General features: G+C 36.5%; 1 protein-coding gene across 11 annotated transcripts in view; it reads right to left on the reverse strand.

The window, feature by feature from the left end:
• The window catches only part of RNF111 (ring finger protein 111), a 105,590-nt gene that overhangs the window by 20,645 nt on the left and 62,131 nt on the right, over positions 1-22,814 (reverse strand). For 9 of the 11 annotated variants that reach the window (XM_059699724.1, XM_059699696.1, XM_059699718.1 and 6 more), the window contains 5 exons: positions 21,132-21,258; positions 17,649-17,812; positions 14,356-14,550; positions 5,967-6,286; positions 1,930-2,188 (listed from right to left, as the gene is read on the reverse strand). In XM_059699724.1, the coding sequence (XP_059555707.1) occupies positions 1,930-2,188; positions 5,967-6,286; positions 14,356-14,550; positions 17,649-17,812; positions 21,132-21,258 (1,065 nt within the window). The remainder of the gene's footprint in view (positions 1-1,929; positions 2,189-5,966; positions 6,287-14,355; positions 14,551-17,648; positions 17,813-21,131; positions 21,259-22,814) is intronic. The other 2 variants (XM_059699713.1, XM_059699702.1) reach the window with 1 other exon arrangement.

A 22,814-nucleotide genomic window follows, 5' to 3' on the forward strand; every position in this document is an offset into this window, starting at 1 on the left:
TGGATAGAGCGTCGGCCTGCGGACTGAAGGGTCCTGGGTTCGATTCCAGGGGCATGTACCTTGGTTGCAGGTACATCCCTGGTAGGGGGTGTGCAGGAGGCAGCTGATCGATGCTTCTCTCTCATCGACGTTTCTAACTCTCTTTCCCTCTCCCTTCCTCTCTGTAAAAAAAAAATCAATAAAATATATTTTTAAAAAACTACAATCAATTTAAATGTCCATCAACAGAGGAACTGGTAATGGAATATTATAAAGGTATTAAAAACAATGAACTAGATTTTTATGTGCTAAAAAATTTCCATTTATGGAAAAAATCAAGGCATTGTTAAATTTAAAAAACATCAGGAATCCAAAAGCAAAAGGCAAATAATGTTTAATATGATTCCATTTTTTAAATATATATACTTGTATGTTCAAATAAAATTTCTAAAAGGTTTTATAAATAGTTGTTACCTCTATGGTGTTAAGATTAGTAGGATGTGGGGAGAAGGGCTTTTAACTTCTCATTTTATATCATTCTGCAGCTTGAACTTCTTAGGATGTACACGTTATTTTTATAATAAATCAAGTTGGTCTAAAACATTTATTTCATTAGGACATTAAAAAGGATGAATTACTATAAGTTGCCTCACTATATTATTTAAAGGAGATGGGCAGAAAACCACACATTTTGAGTATTTAATAAAAGATGATCAGTTGAAGATGAGTATCAACAAATATTACAAATCTGTATAATTTCATACCAGTGTTCATGTACAGAATCTGTCCATTTGTCAATGCTTTGCAAAAACTGTTTCAAAACCTGTTTTCTAGCTTACATTTTAAGTGTTAAGTTGCATTATTGTAAAAATAAATCATGTCACCAGGTTTCACTGTACAAATTCTGGTTTGACTCTAGTTATATGTAGAATACAAACTTAAAAAAATTAGAGGAATGAAAGAAGAAACCTAATGAGATATATAACTGAAAATGATCCTTTCCATGTAATCAGAACAAAAGCCTGGTTTATTCCTTGCATAAATTTTCAGTTCTTAAATCAAAGTACTTATTAAATTTCCATGATTATTAGCCTATGATTTAATGAAGTAGTAAATACATGTTACATAGCTTTAGGTTATTTCTTATTTCTGATATCTCATAGATTTCAATTTCTTTAAAAAAGTCATGTCTGATTCTATTTTAATTGCCTGCATTACTGAATATGGAAACCTTTTGTAATTGGTAAAGCTTTTGTCAAGGAATTCTAATGCCTCAGTTAAGTTTCAGAATTCTTTTTTTTTTTTTAATGTATTTTATTGATTTTTTACAGAGAGGAAGGGAGAGGGATAGAGAGTCAGAAACATCCATGAGAGAGAAACATCGATCAGCTGCCTCCTGTACACCCCCCACTGGGGATGTGCCCGTAACCAAAGTACATGCCCTTGACCAGAACTGAACCCGGGACCTTTTCAGTCCACAGGCCGATGCTCTATCCACTGAGCCAAACCGGCTAGGGCAAGTTTCAGAATTCTTATTCAAAATTTACTTTCCTGTGTCTAGAAACAACTACTAAACTTCCAAATTTTCCATTAATCTTAAAGGATAAATCTAAGTTCCCTAAAACTTCCTTTTATAGAAATCTAGTATGCCATTAAATGTATTTCAATTTCATAGATATTAAAATGTTAAAATGTAAAATAAAATAAACTTTTTATTTTCCTGACCCTTTTAAACAACATCTGACCTTTTTGCCTTAGAAGACTGTTTTGAGAATGTGGGGTGAAGGGAAGATGAAATGGGAAAAATACACCCCATTTAGTATTTCCTTAGAGCAAGGAAATACTAAAAATCTATAAATTAAGATGACAGAAAGGTAATTTCATACTGGAATGTAAAAGCTTCCTGTATATGGTGCCCCTAAGGTTTCTGCCTGTTAAATTTATACTTACAAGGAGGTGGCATATAATGTCGACATGATGAGAGTGAGGCTTGTACAGGGGGCTGGGGCTGGGGCTGTGCAACCATGCTTGACCCATAACCATCTAGTGATAATGGCTGGCTCGGGACAGCAGCAGCAGCCTGATGGCCAAAGATTGCAGCTCGGGATGAAGAAACAGGGCAGCAGGGGTCAAATGCAGATGCTCCGTGAAAACCAGCACTTCCATGACTTCTGATAGCACTGCTGCTCAGGTCCACTGGCAAAGCCTGCTGCATAAAGAGGAATTGTATTTTATCTTTCTAAAGTTTTTTTAAAACATTGTTTTATGTTATGCTATAAAAGTGCTTCTAACGTAATCTAGAAAATAGAATTTTTGAATTAAGAATTTGAAAATAAAATTTTTAGTGTGAAACCTACTGAACACCAAGAAAATACTGTGTATCTTTGATTGTAAAAATTGTAATTATATACTTAAAATCTATAATCAATTTTTAAAAATCAAGCATAAGACCATGCTACAAGATGAACAAAGTTAATTATTACTTTAAGGTCTATTTCTCTTCCATTATCTAGATCTTAGAAAAAAAGAAAAGTTTTCAATCATACTTCCATATTCTCCTTTACCCCAAAATTCTGATTAGTAATTTAGGACTTCTTTGAACAACATGTAATCACATTACTGAAAATATTAAGGTTCTAGGTAAAAATTTGTTCTACTTCTAAACTGTATATAGCACATATTCAACTGAATCTTAAATAGTGCCAACATTACCCAAGATAACAAAGGGCATAAGATTCCTTTTATTAGAAACATGAATTTGGGGAAAGTCCATATACTAAGTTGGAAAATAAACCCAAGAGTCTATTCATCAGTAATTAAGTTCCCTCCTCCCCCCTCCAAAAGCACTGAAAACTCCTATGTAAAACACTTTACCTTCTAATCTAAAGCAGATTACAGAAATAGAATTGCTTATTTGTATTTTTAATTTAAATACAAAATCTTTTGCTTAGTGTTCACCATAGCTGTAATTTTAAAAATGTGATTAAACAATATACTAGTAAAGATTTGGTGTTATATATGGAATTATATATAGGAACTATTCAACACTGGAAGCTGAGGGCTGGAGATAAAGAAAGCTTGGGTAATATAAGAGGCCAAGGCCATTGAAGGAGGAAGAATAGTGGTCTCTGTGCTTTCAGTGGGCTCCAGGCTCAGGGGACACCAGAAACAAAAGAAACTGTGGATGCTAAAAGGGAAGGAAGAAGCTGTGGGAAGGTGAAAAAGAATAGGTCCTTTCTTCCTCTATGTTGTGTGTCTACAACTAATTAATGCCTGGCCTCTTTCTTTTGAGTTGGAAAATATAATGTATGCCCTCAAATTGGGTAAATAAGGTTCAAGAATAATACTATGAGGTCATGAGTTTTTATTTATGGTTCAAATCCTTTCCCTATTTTCCTATTTAGGCTAAAATTTGGCAAATGCACTGGAGTATCAACATACTATGAAGGTGAGCAAATTTCCTATCTTCTTTCTCCAGTCACTGATTAAGAACACTCCCAGAGAGTGAGTAAAGTAGGGTGAAGGTCCTCCTGGAAGGAACCGAAGGGAAAGTTACAAGTAAAGAATAAATAGAAAGGGGGAAAAACCAACAAAGGGGAAAACCAATTTTTCACAATTCCAACAGTTCATTCAATTCTATTCTAGAGGGAAGGAAGGATAATCGAGATTGGTACAAAAATGGCAAATATTACTTTACATAGATTATAAGCATAATACTGAACTACTCTTTCAAAAGAGAAAGAAGCTTCACACAAAGGAATAGTAAAGACTATAGAGAGTCAAGTGACTACTGCAACTTCTGTGCTATCAGGCCTAATACTCCCCAATCTTTCTCTGCCTATTCACCAGCTGGCACTCAATCATAAGACTTACACTATCACAAATCCTCAGATCAGTTTATGTCTCTCATTCTTCACTTTCCATTGTGGCCACATAGGTCTCAACTGGAGGTGATCTCATGAGCATGTGCCTAATTAGAGAGTATTCCAAATGTCTATATGAATCTCAATTGTTCATATTTCCAAAACCTCACTCTATTCTCCTTCATATCTGCTGTCACCACTGAATGCCCGATTCTGCTGATTTACCTCAGGGTTTGTATGTAGTCCAAATACATCTACTTAGAGACAGTATAGGTTATATTTATTTTACATTGAACAGAAATGTAAGAGACTCTACCTATAATTGAGTCTGTCAGGTTGAAAGAAAATGTGCCATACACAATTGACCTCTCAAACCAGCTCTATTATTTTATTACTTTAACAACAACATTCTATGAACAAAAGGCCCACCTTTTGGCAGCTCTTGAATGAATGTGGGAGAAGTTGGTAGATTCACTTCTTCACCATTTTCCTACTATAATTATAAACCCCTCTTCAGCCCAAATTTCTAGTAAAAGGAAATTTTGCTTTTAAGTAGGGCATTTCATTCAGTTCACTGAAAAGTTTTCCTTTTGCGTCTTCATTCCCAAGAAGTACACAAGTCTAGATGGTTAGTAGATATTAATACTTAGAACTGTTACCAAAACATCATCTAAAATCTTTTAAATCAAATTTTCCACTAAACATTTTAACATTTCTTCTCGATAACAGCACCTAGTTGTGTTGTGTTTTTTTAAGGGAACACCAATATTTCTTAATTATATTTTAATTTGTCAGATGCAGAAGTGATAACCATCAAAATTTAAAGATGAAACAAGTACTTTAGGAAAGGTCAAGGGATACAAAAAAAAAACACAAAAAGAAACAGTTGCTCTAAAGTTTATTTTTTAAATTGAATTTGTTGGGGTGACATTGGTTAATAAAATTATATAGGTTTCAGGTGTACAATTCTGTAACACATCATCTATGTACTATATTTTGTCCAATATCCCAAGTCAAGTCTCCTTCCATCACCATTTATCTCCCCTTTACGCTCATCTACCTCCCCGCAACCTCCTTTCCCTCTGGTAATCACCATACTGTTGTCTGTGTCTATGAGGTGCTTTTTTCTTTTTTTGCTTAAACCCCTCATCTTTTTCTTTAACTTTTTTCCCCAGTATTTTTTCTAAGATATAGGTCAGCTACCACTTTACTTTGAAATAACATGTTTTGTTTTCTAAAGTATATACCACTCAAGTTTATATCATAGTAAAAGTTAAAATAGCATATAAACTTGACTTCATTAACTACATGTGACCACCAATACTAATGCAGTATTATTTGACATTCTGAGCATTCACTATGATCAACTAATTTACTGAATTATAATTTTTTGCTGATATTTCAATTCCCTATAAACTAAAAATCTCATCGGCTCCTGAGAAACTATGTCACAGGTTTGCATCTGAGAAGGTTGTTTATCTCTAGAGATTCATGGAGATTATAGGGAGCTCCAAAATAGGAGGTAGAGGAGTAAAAACTGGGAGAATTTCTCAATTTCTCATTAAGTAAATTAATAATGCAGTTTCAAAACTTTGTTTGAAATACAATCCCAAAGATCAGGTTTACCTGTATTTAACTAAAAAACCAAAACCATTCTAGAATAAAAAATAGTTTCATTTCTGATTTTCTACATCTCTGACCCCCTCTATTAACTGCAATAATTTAGAGCAGGGGTGGAGAACCTCTTTTCTGCCAAGGGCCCTTTGTATATTTATAACATCATTCGAGGGCCATACAGAATTAAGCTGCTATATTTGGTCAAACTCACCCTTTATGCCTTGGCAGGGCCAGACCAAAATATGTCTTGGGCCTTGTATGGCCCATGGGCCAGATGTGCCCCACCCCTGATTTGGACCATCAAAAAATCCTGGAGACTTAAGTAAAAGAAAAAATTACAGACCACTAAATTAGGCCACTTTTGCATGGTCAATAGAATAATGACTTATTTAGCATATAAAATGTATTATTAGGTATGTTTTTTCCTCCTGAAAAAAAAACAAAAAAAACAACACCCAATATTTTAAAATTTTAGAAAAGAAAGAAAAAGTCATAAATTCCACATACCTGGTCATGGTAGCTGGTACCAGAACTACTATTTGCTCCACAAGGTGCTTGTACTTGTGGAGGTCTTTCCACAGGGCATGTAGGATCACTATAGGAGGGAGAAACTGGGACAGCTGGGTGGGGAGTATGATGGTGGTGGTGGTGATGTTGAAAATGGTGGCCATGCTGCTGAAAGCAACTTGTGTGTGGATGTCCTAATGCATGGTGATTCTGTGACGACCCTCCACATGGCGAGTGCTGGGGACAGCAGGAAGGTAACCTTGGCATTGCAGGAGGGCCATTTTCTGTTACAGCACTAGATGCAGCTCTCCTCAAGTCATCTTGTAACAGAAAAGAAATGCATAGAAAAATCAAATGATCAAATATCACTGTGTAATAAACAGGTTCTGTATATAAATAAGTAAATAAAGAATTAAATGTTTAGTAAGTTCTGTAAAAAAGGATATGATAGTGCCACAGTTTAACATACATATCATATAACTTCTAAAAGTAGATATAACATACATATTAACATACAGCCTCTCCTCAAACTATGTATTATGTGGAAACTATATAAAACAGATAAATATAGAGATAAAATTTTTTACTTAGAATGTATAAATTAGAAGAGTGGAGAACCGAGCTGTGTCTTTTCCTCCCACATCACCCATATGACCCCGGAGGCATCTCCTCAGAACCCTTAGGATTCTGGAGGACCATTGTTCTAGCCTTATTTCTAGAGTAACTGATACCAGGAATATTCTCCTCCCATTTGGCTCACAGTACCTAGCTGATCTCTTCTGAGTCAATGTACCAATTAGGAATCTTCTGGTTACTAACAAATGGTATAAAAATACAACAAAAACTGGCTGAAACAAGTAAGGGAATTTATGGGCTCACATAAATGAATTTGGGTGGTGGTGCTTTAGGCTCTGGTTGATAGGTTTGACTGCAGCAAACCTCCCTGTAATTCTCCTGGGTCTGCCCTCCCATTCATGTCCTACCCTGCCTTCACTGGTTCCCTTCTGGGGGAGGTCTATGATCTAATCCCTGTTCTGTAGTATTTGTGTAGTTTTCTTTCCAAGCTCCTAGTCTGGCCAATTTGGGCAAATTTCCTGAACCCTTTTGTAAAGGTTCTTAAGCTGGACACTAGAATTCAGGAGTCTGTAAACTTGGATAGAAAAAAAATGACTACTTTTTACTAATCTCTTAATTGCCTACTGGATTAGTACTACCTTATTAGCATTAGATGAGAGGTTAAATATTACAAGTAATTTGTAACAAAAAACTATGCAAGTAGACAAGGTGTTTACTTTTAAAAACATAAATTATAGCACTTTAAATTAAAACATAAATTATAGCACTATATCACTTTCATTCATTTGGATTTCAAATTTCTTGAATAACCTGGACAGAGTTACAACCAGCAATCAGGAACTGATTATGAACAACAGCCTATCTTAGCTATGCTAAATCAAGCATTAAGTACCTATTTTCTACATGCTGTAATATTTGTAGCAATAAACTCATTATTACAGGAACAGTACTTCCTGCAACATTTTCAGGGTTTTATCTCAGCCCCCATGTCAAAATGTTGTGCAAGTGAATGTCATTTATTGTGTTACTTCAGGGAAAAAAAAAAAAGACTGAAAACCTCTGGGACACTAAATCCATTCAATGGATGACCTAAATGACTTTCCTGGTACCTTACAATTCTTATACTTTAATTTTACAAATCCAATTATTTGAGGATTTTGTATAACTCAAGAGATGAGTTTGTAACAAGAGCAAATCTATGGATTACAAGAACTGTGACTGGAGTGACAGATATGACACTTACTTTATTCAGAAAGAATGTACACCTTCTATGTCTTCAAATATTTCAAATACAAAACTCAGAGTGAAAGAAAAGGAAGTACAATGACTAGAATATATTTAAGACTGAGCGCATATTTAAGGGGTCAGATCATTAAAAGCGTGGCCTCAAAAAGAAGGCTGGCCTTATAGTTCTACTTGTTAGGGTACAGTTTTGGCCTCCAATTAAATTGTCTATTTTCCTACAGTTCAAAACATCTTTGTTGCTCAAACAGGTTAGCAACTCAAAGTACAGACAATTGATTCTCCTCTTGTTCAAGAGTTACTGTCTAGCCCTAGCTGGGAAGAGTGCCATCCTGATAACGCCAAGGCTGCAGATTCAATCCCCAGTCAGGGCACAAACAAGAAACAATCAATGAATGCATAAGTAAATGGAACAACAAATAGATATTTCTCTCTCCCCCTCCCTCCTCCTTCTTCCTTCTCTCTAAAATCAAGAAATAAAAATTTAAAGGAGAGTTATTGACCAAAGAAAACTGCCATAAATTAGATGTGAAATACAGAAATATCTGATCAAGTAAATAAAACATTTTTTATTAAATTAGCCCAGAGTATCCACCAAAAATGAGACAATCACAAACCTGCACCAGGAAAATTAACTCTACAGACCAGTGACATCAAGCTGGTTAAAGTCCTTTCACTGTAATTCTAGGAGAATTACTGAGATGTAGTCATGCATTTATTCATTCACTTGGCAAGTCTTACACAAAATAATAATATGGTAAAGGATTTACAAAAGGCACTGGAGCCTTGGCCGGTAGCTCAGTGGTTAGAATCTCGGTCTGCGCACCAAAGGGTCGCAGGTTCCATTACTGTTCAAGGGTGTGGATACCTGGGTTTCAGGTTTGCTCCCCACGTCTGGGAGTGTGCAGGAGACAACCAATTGATATGTCTCTCTCACATCCATGTTTCTCTCTCTCCCCCTCCCTCCCTTCCACTCTCTTGCTGAAAAAGCAATGAAAAAAATCCTTGGGCCCATAACCGGTTTGGCTCAGCAGATAGAGCATCGGCCTGCGGACTCAAGGGTCCCAGGTTCGATTCCGGTCAAGGGCATGTACCTTGGTTGCGGGCACATCCCCAGTGGGGAGTGTGCAGGAGGCAGCTGATCGATATTACTCTCTCATCGATGTTTCTAACTCTCTATCCTTTTCCCTTCCTCTCTGTAAAAAAATCCTTGGGTGAGAATTAACAAAAAAAGAAGGAAAGGACAGACCTGATCTTTGATCTTCAAGTAGCTCATCATCAAGCATAAAGTCAATTTAAGATATAAATCAATCGGTATTATAACTGAACCACTAAGTTGAATATAGGAGAAAGAAAATGGATTTGTTGTTCCACTTTTTATTTATGCATTCATTGGTTGTATGTGCCTTAAATGAAGATAAAACCTGCAACTTTGGAGTATCAGGACGATGCTCTAAACAACTGAGCTACCTGGCCAGAGCTTTAACCTCCCTCCATTTATTTATTTTTTTTTTACTTTCCCCTGAAGGAATAAAAGTTTTAAGGAGAATGAGAGAATTTTGGAATAGCCATTGAGAGGAAGAAAAGGTAACTGATTAAGATACATCATACTATGGCAACTTTCTACCAAAAGCCTGAGATTAGATACCATACATCCAATCTACTTGGTTCTACGCATTTTGTTAGCCCAATTTAGAAACCTGGATAGAGCAAAACTGGCTTAAGTTTTCCAAGGTTGGAACTATGCAATAAAATGCAAAATTATAACAGGATAAGAGATCTACCAAAGGACTTGTGTGCATGCATATAAACATTACCAATGGACACAGATACTAGGGGGATGAGGACATGTGCTGGGGGCTGAGAGTGGCTGGGGAATGGTCAATGGGGGGAAAAGGAGACATACATAATACTTTAAACAGTACAGAATTTTTTTAAAAAAATGCAAAATAAGGACAAGATGTGAAGAAAATAGGTGACTGATGTTCTATAGAGTCATAGAATAAAATGAAGCCATAAGAACTGAGTGCCCCTAATGTATCCTGAATATCTGTATATGTGTCTACCAGGTTTATACAGAGGAACAATCTGGCCTGGAACAAGGTCCTCCTAGTCCAGAGAAATACAACACAAAGTCTATCCATCAATATCGTTACAGTGATACCATAAGAAGGCCATTCAGGTTGTAATGCTGCTACTTAGGAGATTAAATGTGAATCCTGGGTGACCAAGGGTCTTGAATGAATGAATAAATAAATAAATGAAAGATTTGAAACTATCTTGAAATAAAGTTGGGACTCTGTCACATAAAATCCAGATAAGAATAAGGGTACATGAAGGTATCAGGAAAGAGGAGTAAATGAATAGAGTTCAAATCTTTGCCTCAAAGATTATTAACCTTGAAAATATTTAACATTCCAGATTTCTTCATTTCTGATGGGAAGAATAATAACATCAAGAAGTTTTTAAGAATTAAATGATAATATGATAGATAATAACTAAATGACAGAAGAAAAAACTAGCGATAACAATGCTAATTAAAATATCCAATAAATAAAATAAAATATCCTACTAAAAGCCTAATATGCAAATTGTTCAACAGTAGTTCAACCACTCACTATGCTGTGCACTACCAGGGGCGGCGCAGAACATGGCGCTGGCAGCAGGTGGCAGTGCAGGTGCTGCCGGCCACAATGAGAATGCAACCTTGGTGGGATGCTGGAGCAGGTGAGCAGGCAGTGCCAGGCCATAGCGGGTGCAAGCGGGGGCCCAATCACCCCACCAATTGCCCCACAGATGGAGATGGGGGGCGAGGGGGAGTGGAGGAGGGCAGGGCCACCATTCAGCTCCCAGGCGCTGAGGAAGCTGGGCGGGGGACCTGGCCCCAATCAATCCCCCTGCAGGCAGGATGGTGGAGGGGGGGGGGGGGGGGGCCAGGCCATAGCAGGGTGCCAGGCAGGGCTGCGGGGCTGCAAGGCTGGGGGTTCAAGCTGGGACCCAATTCCCACAGACCACCCCAAGAGACCCCACCCATGCACGAATTTGTGCACTGGACCTCTAGTAAGAAATGAGATAAGAGCTAAAACTATAAACTCTTAAAACACAGAGTAAATCCTATGACCTTGGATTAGGCAATGGTTTCTTAGACATGACACCAAAAGAACAAACAAATAAAACTAAGAAAAAAGACATCATCAAACTTTAAAAAATTCCCATCCACTTTCAATTCTTTTGAGTATATACCCAAGAGTGGAATCATGGGTAATATGATAGCTCTAAATTTAACATTTTTTAAAAATAACTTTATTTATCAATTAGTTATTGTACAATATTATATTAGTTTCACACATACAACCCATTGATTAGACATTTATATAACTTACAAAGTAATATCCCAAATAAATCTAGTACCCATCTGACCCCATACATAGTTACGACAATATTACTGACTATATTCCCTATGCTATCCTTTACATCCCCATGACTATTCTGTAACTACTAATTAGTAGTTCTTAATCCTTTCATCTCTTTCATCATCCCCCAAGCCTCTGCCATCTGGCAACTGTCAAAATGTTCTGTATCTATGAGTCTGTTTCTGTTCTGCGTGTTCATTTATTTTATTTTTTAAATTCCACATATAAGTGAAATCACATGGAATTTGTCTTCCTACCTTATTTCACTCAGATATTGTGCCCATCCTAGGTCCATCCATATTGTTGCAGATAGCAAGATTTCATTCTTTTTACACACACACACACACACACACACACACACACACACACACACACCTTCTTCTTTACCTATTCATCTATACATGAACACCACTTAGGTTGCTTCCGTATCTTGACTATTGTAACAAATGCTGCAATGAAGATAAGGATGTACATGTCTTTGATTTAGTGTTTTGGGTTTCTTCAGAGAAATACCAAGAAGTGGAATTGCTGGGTCCTTTATCTCTTTTTATATAGCCTTTGTTTTAGAATATATTTTGTCTAGTATAAGTGTTACTACACTAGCTTTTTTTTATTTTAATGAAATATCTTTTTGCATCCCTTACTGTTAGTCTGTGTGTGTGTCTTTTATTTATTTATATATATATATATATATATATATATATATATATATATATATATATATATATATATATATAATTGATTTTTTACAGAGAGGAAGGGAGAGAGATAGAGAGTTAGAAACATCGATGAGAGAGAAACATCAATCAGCTGCCTCCTGCACATCCCCCACTGGGGAAGTGCCCGCAACCCAGGTACATGCCCTTGACCGGAATCGAACCCGGGACCTTTCAGTCCGCAGGCCGATGCTCCATCCACTGAGCCAAACCGGTTTCGGCATGTGCGTGTGTCTTTCAATCTGAAGTGAATCTCCCGTAGTCAGCATATGTAAGGGTCTTAATTTTGTTATCCATTCAGCCACCATGTCTTTTGGTTGGAGCATTTAATCCATTTGCATTTAAACTGCTGAGTCTTATGGGATCTCACTTGTAGGTAACAAACTGCTTTCCTCTTGCTGCTCTTAAAATTCTCATTGAGCCAAACCGGTTTGGCTCAGTGGATAGAGCATCAGCCTGCGGACTGAAGGGTCCCGGGTTCGATTCCGGTCAAGGGCATGTACCTTGGTTGCGGGCACATCCCCAGTGGGAGGTGTGCAGGAGGCAGCTGGTCGATGTTTCTAACTTTCTATCCCTCTCCCTTCCTCTCTGTAAAAAATCAATTTAAAAAAATTATCTTTGAGTTTAATCTTTGCCATTTTAATTATATGTCTTGGTGTGGCCTCTTGGGGTTCATCGTTTGGAATTCTCTGTGCTTCTTGGACTTGTATGTCTATTTCCTTCACCAGGTTAGGTTAAGTTTATGGAAAAGTCATTGAAAAGGGCTTGAGTGAACCCAAAATTTGGGATGGACATTGTCTTGGGTGGGAGGGCATCTCAGGGAATCATCAATATAGGGTGAATAGTGTGTCAGGTTGATAGACTCAGATATAGCATCCACTATCTGGTTCTGTGGGGGCTAGGACTCAGCAAAGGAATGACGGAATAGGCCAGCACTTCTATCTGGGAGAAAGCTGCCCCTCCAATCCTTGCCCCAAAGCCAGACAATTCAGTTCCTCCCCATGTCCCTGGTGCCTTTTGAGCTGCTGCCCCAGTGCTGGAGGTTATAGCTAGTGAGTGTGAGGAAGGCCGTGTGCATGCCCTTTAAGAGGAACACCTCAGTCTCCAGCAACTCTCCCATCATACTCAGCCACTATCCCTGACGGTTTTCACAGCCAGAAGTTTGGGGACTTCTCTTCCCAAGACTGGAACCCTGGGCTGAGAGGCCTGGGTTGGGGCCCTTCACTCCTAAGGGACCTCTACAGCCGACATATCCCTCCCAATTTTTAACCATCACATGTGAGTATGGGACTAACTCATTCCATGTCTCTGTCCTTCCTACCAGTCTCGATATGGCCTTCTCTTTATGTCCTTAGTTATAGGACTTCTGTTCAGCTAGATTTCAGACAGTTCTGAATGGTGGTTGTTCTGTAGTTTAGATGTCATTTTAATGTGATTGTGGAAGGATACAAGTACCACATTTATCTACTCCATCATCTCGACTGGAAGCTATAGTGTTCTCACAATGGCTGTGCCATTTTACATTCCCACCAAATTATTCATAAGGGTTCTAATTTCTCCACATTCTACTCAACACTGGTTATTTTATGATTTACTGTTTTGTTTTGTTTTTAAGTATAGACATCCTATTGGGTGTAAAGTGGTAATTCACTGTGAGTTTGATTTGTATTTCCCTACTAACTAATGATGTTTTCATGTAGTTCTTAGTCATTTGTATATCTTCTATGGAAAAAATATCTATACAAATCCTTCAACTATTATTTATTTATTTATTTGTTTGTTCTTGGCTTCAGAGAGAAAGGGAGAGATAGAAACATCAATGAGAAACATCAATGATGATAGAGAATCATTCACTGGCTGCCTCCTGCACACATTCTACTGGGGATCGAGCCCCCAACCCGGGCATGTGCCATTGACCAGAATCAAACCCAGGGCTCTTTAGTCCACAGGCTGATGCTCTCTATCCACTAAGCCAAAGAGGCTAGGGCTATCCTTCACCCCATTTTTAAACAGAGTTGTTTTCCTTTTTATTGGTGAGTTGTGCGAGTTCTTTATATATTCTGTATATTAGACCCTTACCAAATGTATGATTTTCAAGTTTTCTCCCATCTGTAAGTTGTCTTTCACTTTCTTGATGTCCTTTGATGTATAAAAATTTTCAATGTTGATAAGTTTAACTTACCTATTTTTTCTTTTATTGCTCACATTTTTGGAGTTAGACATTTAATTCCCCCAATTTCTTTCAGTTGAGCTATGATACTTTGGCACAAATAGCACACAAACTCAAATATGAAATCAGAGTCTAATTCTAACTGAGACTATTTAGCTTACATATGATGTTGACTCTAAGACTATGTTCTTGCTAATACAGCTAAAATCTGAAAATAATCTTTTAACAAATGTAATAAAAAAGAGTCCCTCCTCCCCCCCATTTTTACATACCTCCTATAGAAGTACCAGTCATACTATTGCTTGTAAGAGTAGCTGAAGTCTCTGACACTGTGGAGGATTGGCTACTAGTGACAGCTGAAGCAGTATCAGAGGCCTGCTCAGAGGTAGATGGATTGGAATTGTTAGTGGAAGCGCTTGTGGTTTGTGATTCCATTCTTGCAGAAGTGGTTGGTACTACAGTAGGTTCTATAAAATATAAAATGTTTAGTCAACATTTCAATACAAATTAGGTAATGGGTTATATTTTAATCCAAGCTAACATTTTTATGATAAATGTTAAAGCAAACTTTAATAATATGAACTCTGTAGGAAGTACAATATATAGTAAAAAAAGCTTTCATGAAGTTAAACTGTTAACATTAAAATGTCGTTACTAACATATGATCACTGCATTTTTAAAAATCCAACAAATGCATATTCTAATAATTCAGATGATTAACAGGTTTTTTGAATAATGATTATATAAGTTTTCTGATCTATCATAAAAAGGAGGATAAAGAAAGTAAAAGTTTCTCTGCTATGTTCATTCGTATTATTATAAGCTGTCAGAAGGTGTTACAAACAGCTCTTTCCCCTTTTAAGTATGGATTCCAGAATCAGATGCTTGGAAAGTAAGTCTGATTTCACTACTGACAGTATGATCCTGGATAAGTTACATAACCACTTTTCATTTTCTCACCTATAGAATTAGCAAAGTATTCTTCATAGAACTTTCTTCATAGAACTATTGCTAGGATGAACTGAGATCACACATATATAAAGCACTTTGTATGATGCATTACATATACCAATAATTTAATAAACATTATTTTGAATAATGTTTTACATAGTAATCACATAATTAACATTATCTATGATGTTTAATATATTTTAATCTCTTTTTACATGTACTTTTGTATGTTTTTCAAAACTTTTTTGTAAATATTCAGCAGTACTTTTTAATAAAAATTTAAAAATTTTGTAGTGGAATGTAAAAGAAATTTCAAGCAGATTTTAACTTATGAATGATTTATATTTTAAACTGATTATAAAATAGTTGTTTAAAAATAGAGAATCTAATTGTTATAACTATACAATAACAATCAGCTCTTAAAACGAGGGACTCTCTTAATGTGATGTAGAATGAGAGGACAACTATTTTATATAATGCAGTGTGAAATGCAGACTCCTGAAACACGAATAGTGCCTGCTTGGTCTATGGAACATTGCACTCTGGTTTCTTAAACAAATGCATTTGCTTGCAGCTAAAAGGTGAAGGGAGGAACCTATGTTTATTTGCAAATGCTTTATAACAGTTTCTCAACCATAGCAGTACTGATATTTTGAGCTGAACAATTCTTTGTTGGGTGTGGGAGTGGGGATTGAGGGTGCCTGTCCTGTACAGTATGTTTAGCAGCACTCTCCTCCCAACTGTGAGAACCAAAAACGGCTATAGATATTGACAAATGTCTCCAGGGACACAAAAGGACAGCCAGTTAAGAACCACTGGTCTAATTGATATAGTTAAGTTTTTGGTTTATTTTTAATGAGAGAAAGGTTTCCACTGAAAGAAACTAGTTGGGAGAAGAGGGCATCTACTGATCACTGAAATACTATTAATGTAGTTGATATAGTCTAGTTAGACTAATTCTAATGGGTTAAAAGGCTACTCTGTCACCTTTTCCTACTTACCAGATAATAGGTGTCACATAATAAACACACAGAAAGTTTTCAAACTAGCCATCCTATATTTAACTAACTCCAATTAACCTTTAATTAATCCCTATTATATTAACCACTGACTTATGGGTAATTTATAATGCTTCAAAATAAAAACCAAGGCACTGTTGAATGAATGCAGGCTATGGAAATAAATTATCTCTTCATAAGCATCTTAATTCCAAAGTACTAGTACTCTAAACTAGGATCATCCAAACTGCAAACAGCCTATCTAAGAACTGATTGCCCAAGGCCTCTATTTCTATCTATTTAATGTATCTTTTCTCCAATTTATAGCTAACCCCCAAAGTTAACAAATTTATACATGGTTGACCACCTCCCTAAGAAAATTATGATTGACCACTTCCTTCTAAGATGAAACTAATAATTCCTGAAGATAATTCTCAACATGTAGGAAAATTCATATATGTAGTCATATATGCAAACATGTTACCACTTTCCCTAATCCCTGTTTACTAACTCTAGCTTTCCTTCCTCAGAGCAGTTATAAGCCAAAACGAAACACTAAAACTAAGCAGCACAAAAGGTACATACTATATTACATCAAAGAATAACACACTTTTAAAATTAAATGACAGCCCTAACTGGTTTGGCTCAGCAGATAGAGCATCGGCCTGCAGACTGAAGGGTCCCAGGTTCGATTCCGATCAAGGGCATATACCTTGGTTGCGGGCACATCCCCAGTAGGGAGTGTGCAGGAGGCAGCTGAATTGATGTTTCTCTCTCATTGATGCTTCTAACTCTCTATCCCTCCCCCTTCCTCTCTGTAAAAAATCAATAAAATATATTAAAAATAAAATAAAAATAAAAGTAAATGACATTATAAATAACCAGTATTAACCATTTGAATTGTTATAGCACTTTACTGTTGTCCATAATTCAAAAGTGTCATTTCTGCCCTTGTCAGTCCAAAGTGACTAGGCTGAATGTCATCCCATACAATGAAAGGTTGCAGGTTTGATTCCTGATCAGGGCACATACCTAGGTTGCAGGTTCACATTCCCAGTTGAGCGCATATAGGCAGCAGCCAATTGAAGCTTCTCAATCATATCTATGTTTCTCTCTCTCTCTCTCTCTCTCTCTCTCTCTCTCTCTCTCTCTCTCTCTCTCTCTCTCTCCCTCCCTCCCTCTCTGCCAACTGAAGCTTCTCAATAACATCTATGTCTCTCTCTCTCTCCCCTTTCCCCTCTCCCCTCTCCCGCCCCTCCCCACCTCCTGTCCTCAGGTAAAGTTTTAAAAGAAAAAATTTTAAGTGCCATTTCTATTTTTTATAGCAAAAGGTAAAGTATGACAATATTATAAATTAATATAATAGGTAAGTCTGAGAATATATTAAACTATCACTTGTAAAAAAAATTTTTTCTAAGAAAATAACTACCAAGCAATAAAAAAATAACCAGAAAAAATTTTAGGCACAATTACTATATTATAACCAAGGTTATTACTGCAAATTGAAAAATAAGATTTAAAAATCTGAAAACTTCTCTGTAGTTTAATAGCATATAGTAAGATATTTCATTTTATCAAGTTTTCTTCATAATTCTACAGTTACTACTCCACCTTACCATCTTCATCAACAGTAAGGTCCACAACTTCTGCTGCATTCTGCCTCAAGGGCTGTATCACAGTAGAAATCCTACTGCGGTTCCGTGGCTCCTGTGGTCGACTTGTATGAGAACTTGAACCTTGGCTCCAATGAGATCTGGAGTGCCCAAGGGTTGAACGAGACCTTAAATGATATCAATATTAAATTAGTAAACATAAAAAAAAAATTCAGTTACCAAGAAATAATAAGCCTTTCTTTACAGAGTGAGTTGGGAAATACTTCATGTAAGACTTCTCCAAAGAAATAATGGTCACAGAATTAAAAGTTATGACTAGCACAATGTCTGTATGGCACTCAATAAATATTTTCTGAATGAAATATTTACCAACCAACTGATCTAAGAATATGAGAAATGATACGTTATCATTTTACACCAATCACTGGTGTGAAATACAGGTTACAGTTTCAAGAATAACGCTCTTTTCAATAGTTAGTGTGAATATTCACCCGGGTTACAATCAATTATTTACTTTTTATGTAAATACCTAAATTTTTCACAATAGGTAACGTAACAAAAATATCAACACCAGAACACTTGGGGAGTCCTAAACCAAGCTACCAGTAAGTTTCTGGTACTGATCTAAAAGAGATTCAAGACACTAGAGAAATTTCCTGGGATCAGAAAGAGTAAGGATAGTTGCAGCTAGTTTACTACAGATGGTCCCTGATTTAATGGTTCAATTTAGGATTTTTTGACTTTGCAATGGTTTGAAAGCAAGATGCTTTCAGTAGAAACTGTACTACAAACACTGAATTTTTATCTTTTCCTGTGCTAGCAATATGTGGTATGATACTCTCTTGTGAGGCTGGGCAATGGCAGCAAGCCACAGCTCCCAATTAGCCACCTGACTATGAGGATAAACAATGGATACTGTGTATTCAGTGTGTATTCACTGATGATTTTGCCCAACTTTAGGCAATGTGTTCTAAGTACATTTAAGGTAGGCCAGGCTAACTTATGATGTTTAGTAGGTTAGTTGCATTAAATGCACTTTCTCTTTTTTTTCTTTTCTTGATTGGTTTTGAGATAGAATTAGTATTTAATATTATTTAAATGCATTTTCAACTTACGGTGTTTTCAGCATTCAATGGGTTTACTGGGATGTAACCCCCATTGTAACTGGAGGAAGATCTGCAATTTGTAGCCTTAAGAAACATCACTTGTTTCAACTGCGTTGTGCTTTTAAAGTATATAATCCACAAACCCTCAACACCTAACTTTTATCATCTTTTAATCATATGTATGGTAGTGTATATGTGTACCTAAATTTCTTACCTTGTACATTTCATTACAAATATTTTTAAGGATTCACTGTAATGATCTGAATGACTGAGGGTACAGAGGGTAATATATGCAGTCCTAAAGCTCCAGGAGAAAAATACATGTTTTAGGAAGGTGGGGCTTATGAAGTCAGTGTTTTCTTCTGCCAAAGCTGAATGTAAAACTGCTTATAGGCTTATTGTTACCATGCATGAAAAAAGTGAGCCAAATTCATTAATATTCAGTTCATCAGGGGTGCAAACTCAACCATTCAGAAAAGAGCTCAAGAGTTTTGAAAAGGTTCAAATGAAAAAACAGGAGTATGAAGATTAATTCCTGAGGCACAGTAAAAAAAGGACATTACAGCCCTAGCCAGTTTGGCTCAGTGGATAGAGAATCAGCCTGCAGACTGAAGGGTACCGGGTTCGATTCCAGTCCAGGGCACATACCTCAACTGCAAGCTCCAGGGCCCTGGTCCTGGTCGGGGCTTGTGTGAGAGGCAACCAATCAATGTGTCTCTTTCATAACGATGTTTCTTTCTCTCTGTCTCTCTCCCCCTTCCACTCTCTCTAAAAATCAATGGAAAAATATCCTCGGATAAGGAGTAACTAACAAACAAACAAAAGAAGCCCAGCCAGCATGGCTTGGTGGTTGAGCGCTGACCTATGAACCAGGAGATCAAGGTTCGAATCCCAGCCTGGGTACATGCCCTGGTTATGGGCTTACTCCGTAGTGTGGGGCGTGCAGGAGGCAGCAATCTTTGATGTTTCTATCTCTCTCTCTCTCTCCCTCTCCTTTCCTCTCTGAAATTAGTAAAAGTAAAAATAAAATAAAATAAATAGGAAAGCACATTCCCAGAAGAATTGTATAGACTGAAACATGATAGTAAACAACTGTCTCAGGATGAAATGGTTTTGGACGAGGACAGATTACCATTTAAAATTCTTAAGAAACCAAGATTCTAATGAGACTGTGTAGTTTATTTCTGGGAAGCTGTTAACAGCTGCAGGAAGTTCCAGGTCCACTTTGCAATACTCTTGTGAAAGCTACATAGGATGCCTTAACTCAAATATTATGCTGAGTGGAGCATCAACAAAAAAGTTGATTTAAGGACAGCTGATGCGTGTGGCAACTATTAAATCCTGACACAAAAGAATCTGAAACACAGATGCATTATCTTAAAGAGAAAGGGCAAAGTGCCAGCTAAACAGTGACAAACTTAGTACCTTATTTAACAATAAGGAAAATAAATATGGGTCATAAGCACTATGTGCCTCTTTTTTGTTACTGTTAATCCTCACCCAAGGATATTTTTCCCCCACTGATTTTTAGAGTGGGAGAGATAGAGACATAAAAATATTAATGTGAGAGAGAGACATCAATTACTTGCCAACCGCATGCGCCCCACCTGGGGCTGGGGATCAAACCTGCAACCCAGATATGTACTCTTGACCGGGAAACAAACCCGAGACCCTTCTGTGCACCGACCACACTCTAACCACTGAGTCATGCCAACCAAGGCATAGTGTGTCTTTTTCAAGATCACTGACCATTACTGTGGTAAATACATCCGCTTGAACATTAAGCGTCTCCATGACAAGAAAGATCTTCAGTTCCACAAGGAAAAACAGGCCTGTAATTTTAGCAATCTTTGTTGTTCATAAAAACTCAATGTCATAATAAGCGCTATGCACAGTCAACGGAATAACACTGGCATATACAATGGAGCATCAACTTTCCTCAGAGTCTGCGAATATCATTTAGAACTTAAAACAAACAGGGATATATTATACAGTGGTCTCTTCCATGCCATTAGAAGTTACACTCCAATGGGAAAGTGGCTAGTGGAAAAGCACATTCTAAATATGCTTTTGTTGTTGTGGTTAATCCTTACTCAAAACCCATGCCTGGGTTTTGGGCTCAATCCCCTGCCAGGGGCGTGCAGGAGGTAACCGATGGATGATGTTTATCTCTCATCAATGTTTCTTTCTCTCTATCCCTCTCCCTTCCTTTCTCTCTAAAAAATAAATAAAAACATATTTTAAAAAAAAGAAAGAAAAGCACTAATCTAGTATATACATACTCAAAAAAAATGGTAAAAGATGCAAATATCTGCAACATAAATGTTTAAACACTTCTACTTAAAATTTTAAATATACAAACTAGCAATTAAAATCTTACCGATAGCTTTCTCCAACTGTTACAATCTCCACTTCACTATCAGTTGAGGTAACATTAATTTCTTCATTGGCAGCGACTTGGGGAGTGGAGGAAGCTTCTATCACCACCACATCTTCATCAATACTTCCTGGAAACAAAAAGAAAAGAAGAAAAAAACACTTAAAGGGCATCTGCCATCTTGCTAATGGATATACAAAAACTTTTATTTTGACTTTGACTATAAAATTCATTACAAAAGTAAAAATCTTATCTGTAAAAATGGAAGGTTTTTTAAAAACAGCTAAACACACATAAAAACAGTAGTACCTATTCTCTTGATCTGTATGTCTTCATGTTTATTTCCTCTTTTATAACTTTTGTTTGTTTTTTACAAAATTTTAGGGGTCTCCATATGAATTTGTATATTATATAGAGATATCAACACTGTTATATCTAAAGAACTGATTTTAAGATCTTATATAAGGTATTCACATTCTATGATATTTACCCTTTACTCTCTAAAATAAAAATACATTTGCTATATATTTTCTCCAAGGTGGTAATTTTCTGTGATATAGCATTTTTCTAAGAAACACAGATATTAGTTTTTGAGTTTTATATGCTATGAAATATATCATTTTTGTACTTGTTTTTTTCTAAATTATTCTGTTTGGAAAGTGCTTCCTTATTTGAAGGATGGACATATACTATATTTGGTTCAAGGTGTTTCCTCAATTATTTCATCTAGAGCTAATTTTTGTTTATAGTATTAGATAAGATTATAAACACAATCTGGCCCTGACCCTCCCTATTACCAAACCATTTCTTAAAAAATCCTTCCTCTCCCCCCCATTAAATTTTGAATCCTCCCGTTTTACGTTACGTTTTGAAGCCATCTATGAATCCCCTTTGACCTAGATTCTTAAGTCAGGGTAATACAATATTTTTAAAACAGTTTTCCTGAGGCATTAGTTTCATAATTTAAAAATTCCATAACCAAGAGGTGAAAGCAACCCAAATGTCCATCAGTGGATAAATGGATAAACAAAATGTGGTACAGACATAGAATAGAATATCATCTGGCCCCGATGAAGAAAAATATGCCCTGGCAGGTATGGCTCAGTTGGTTGGGCATCATCCTGGGCATCATACTGTGCATTGAAAAGTTGCTGGTTCGATGCCCATAGGAAAACATGCCCAAGTTGCAGGCTCAATACTTAGTAGAGGGCGTACAGGAGGCAGCCGATGGATGTTACGTTCTCACATCAATGTTTCTCTCTCCCTTCCTCGCTTTCTGAACATCAATAAACTATAAGAATATTTTATAAAAATATTTTCTTTTAAAGGAAGTAAATACTATCACATACTGCAACACAAATGAACCTTCAGGACATTATGCTAAGTAAAAACACGCATTATGCTAAGTAAAATAACACAAAAAAACTGTATGATTCCACAGATCCATAAAGAAAAAAGTAGAATAGGTTACCAGAGTTGGGGGGAAAGAGGGAAAGGAAAGTTGTTTAATGGGTATTAAGTTTCAGACTGCAAGATAAAAAAGTTCTGAAGATCTGTTTCACAACAAAATGAATACATTTAACACTACTAAACTGTATACTTAAAAAGTATTAAAACAGTAAAGAAAAAATTATGCTCCATTACTTCTCTTGCTCTAATTTTTCACAAATCTGGTACTGAATGTCT

The sequence above is a fragment of the Myotis daubentonii genome, chromosome 1 (genome assembly GCF_963259705.1).
Source record: "Myotis daubentonii chromosome 1, mMyoDau2.1, whole genome shotgun sequence".
NCBI lineage: Eukaryota > Metazoa > Chordata > Mammalia > Chiroptera > Vespertilionidae > Myotis > Myotis daubentonii.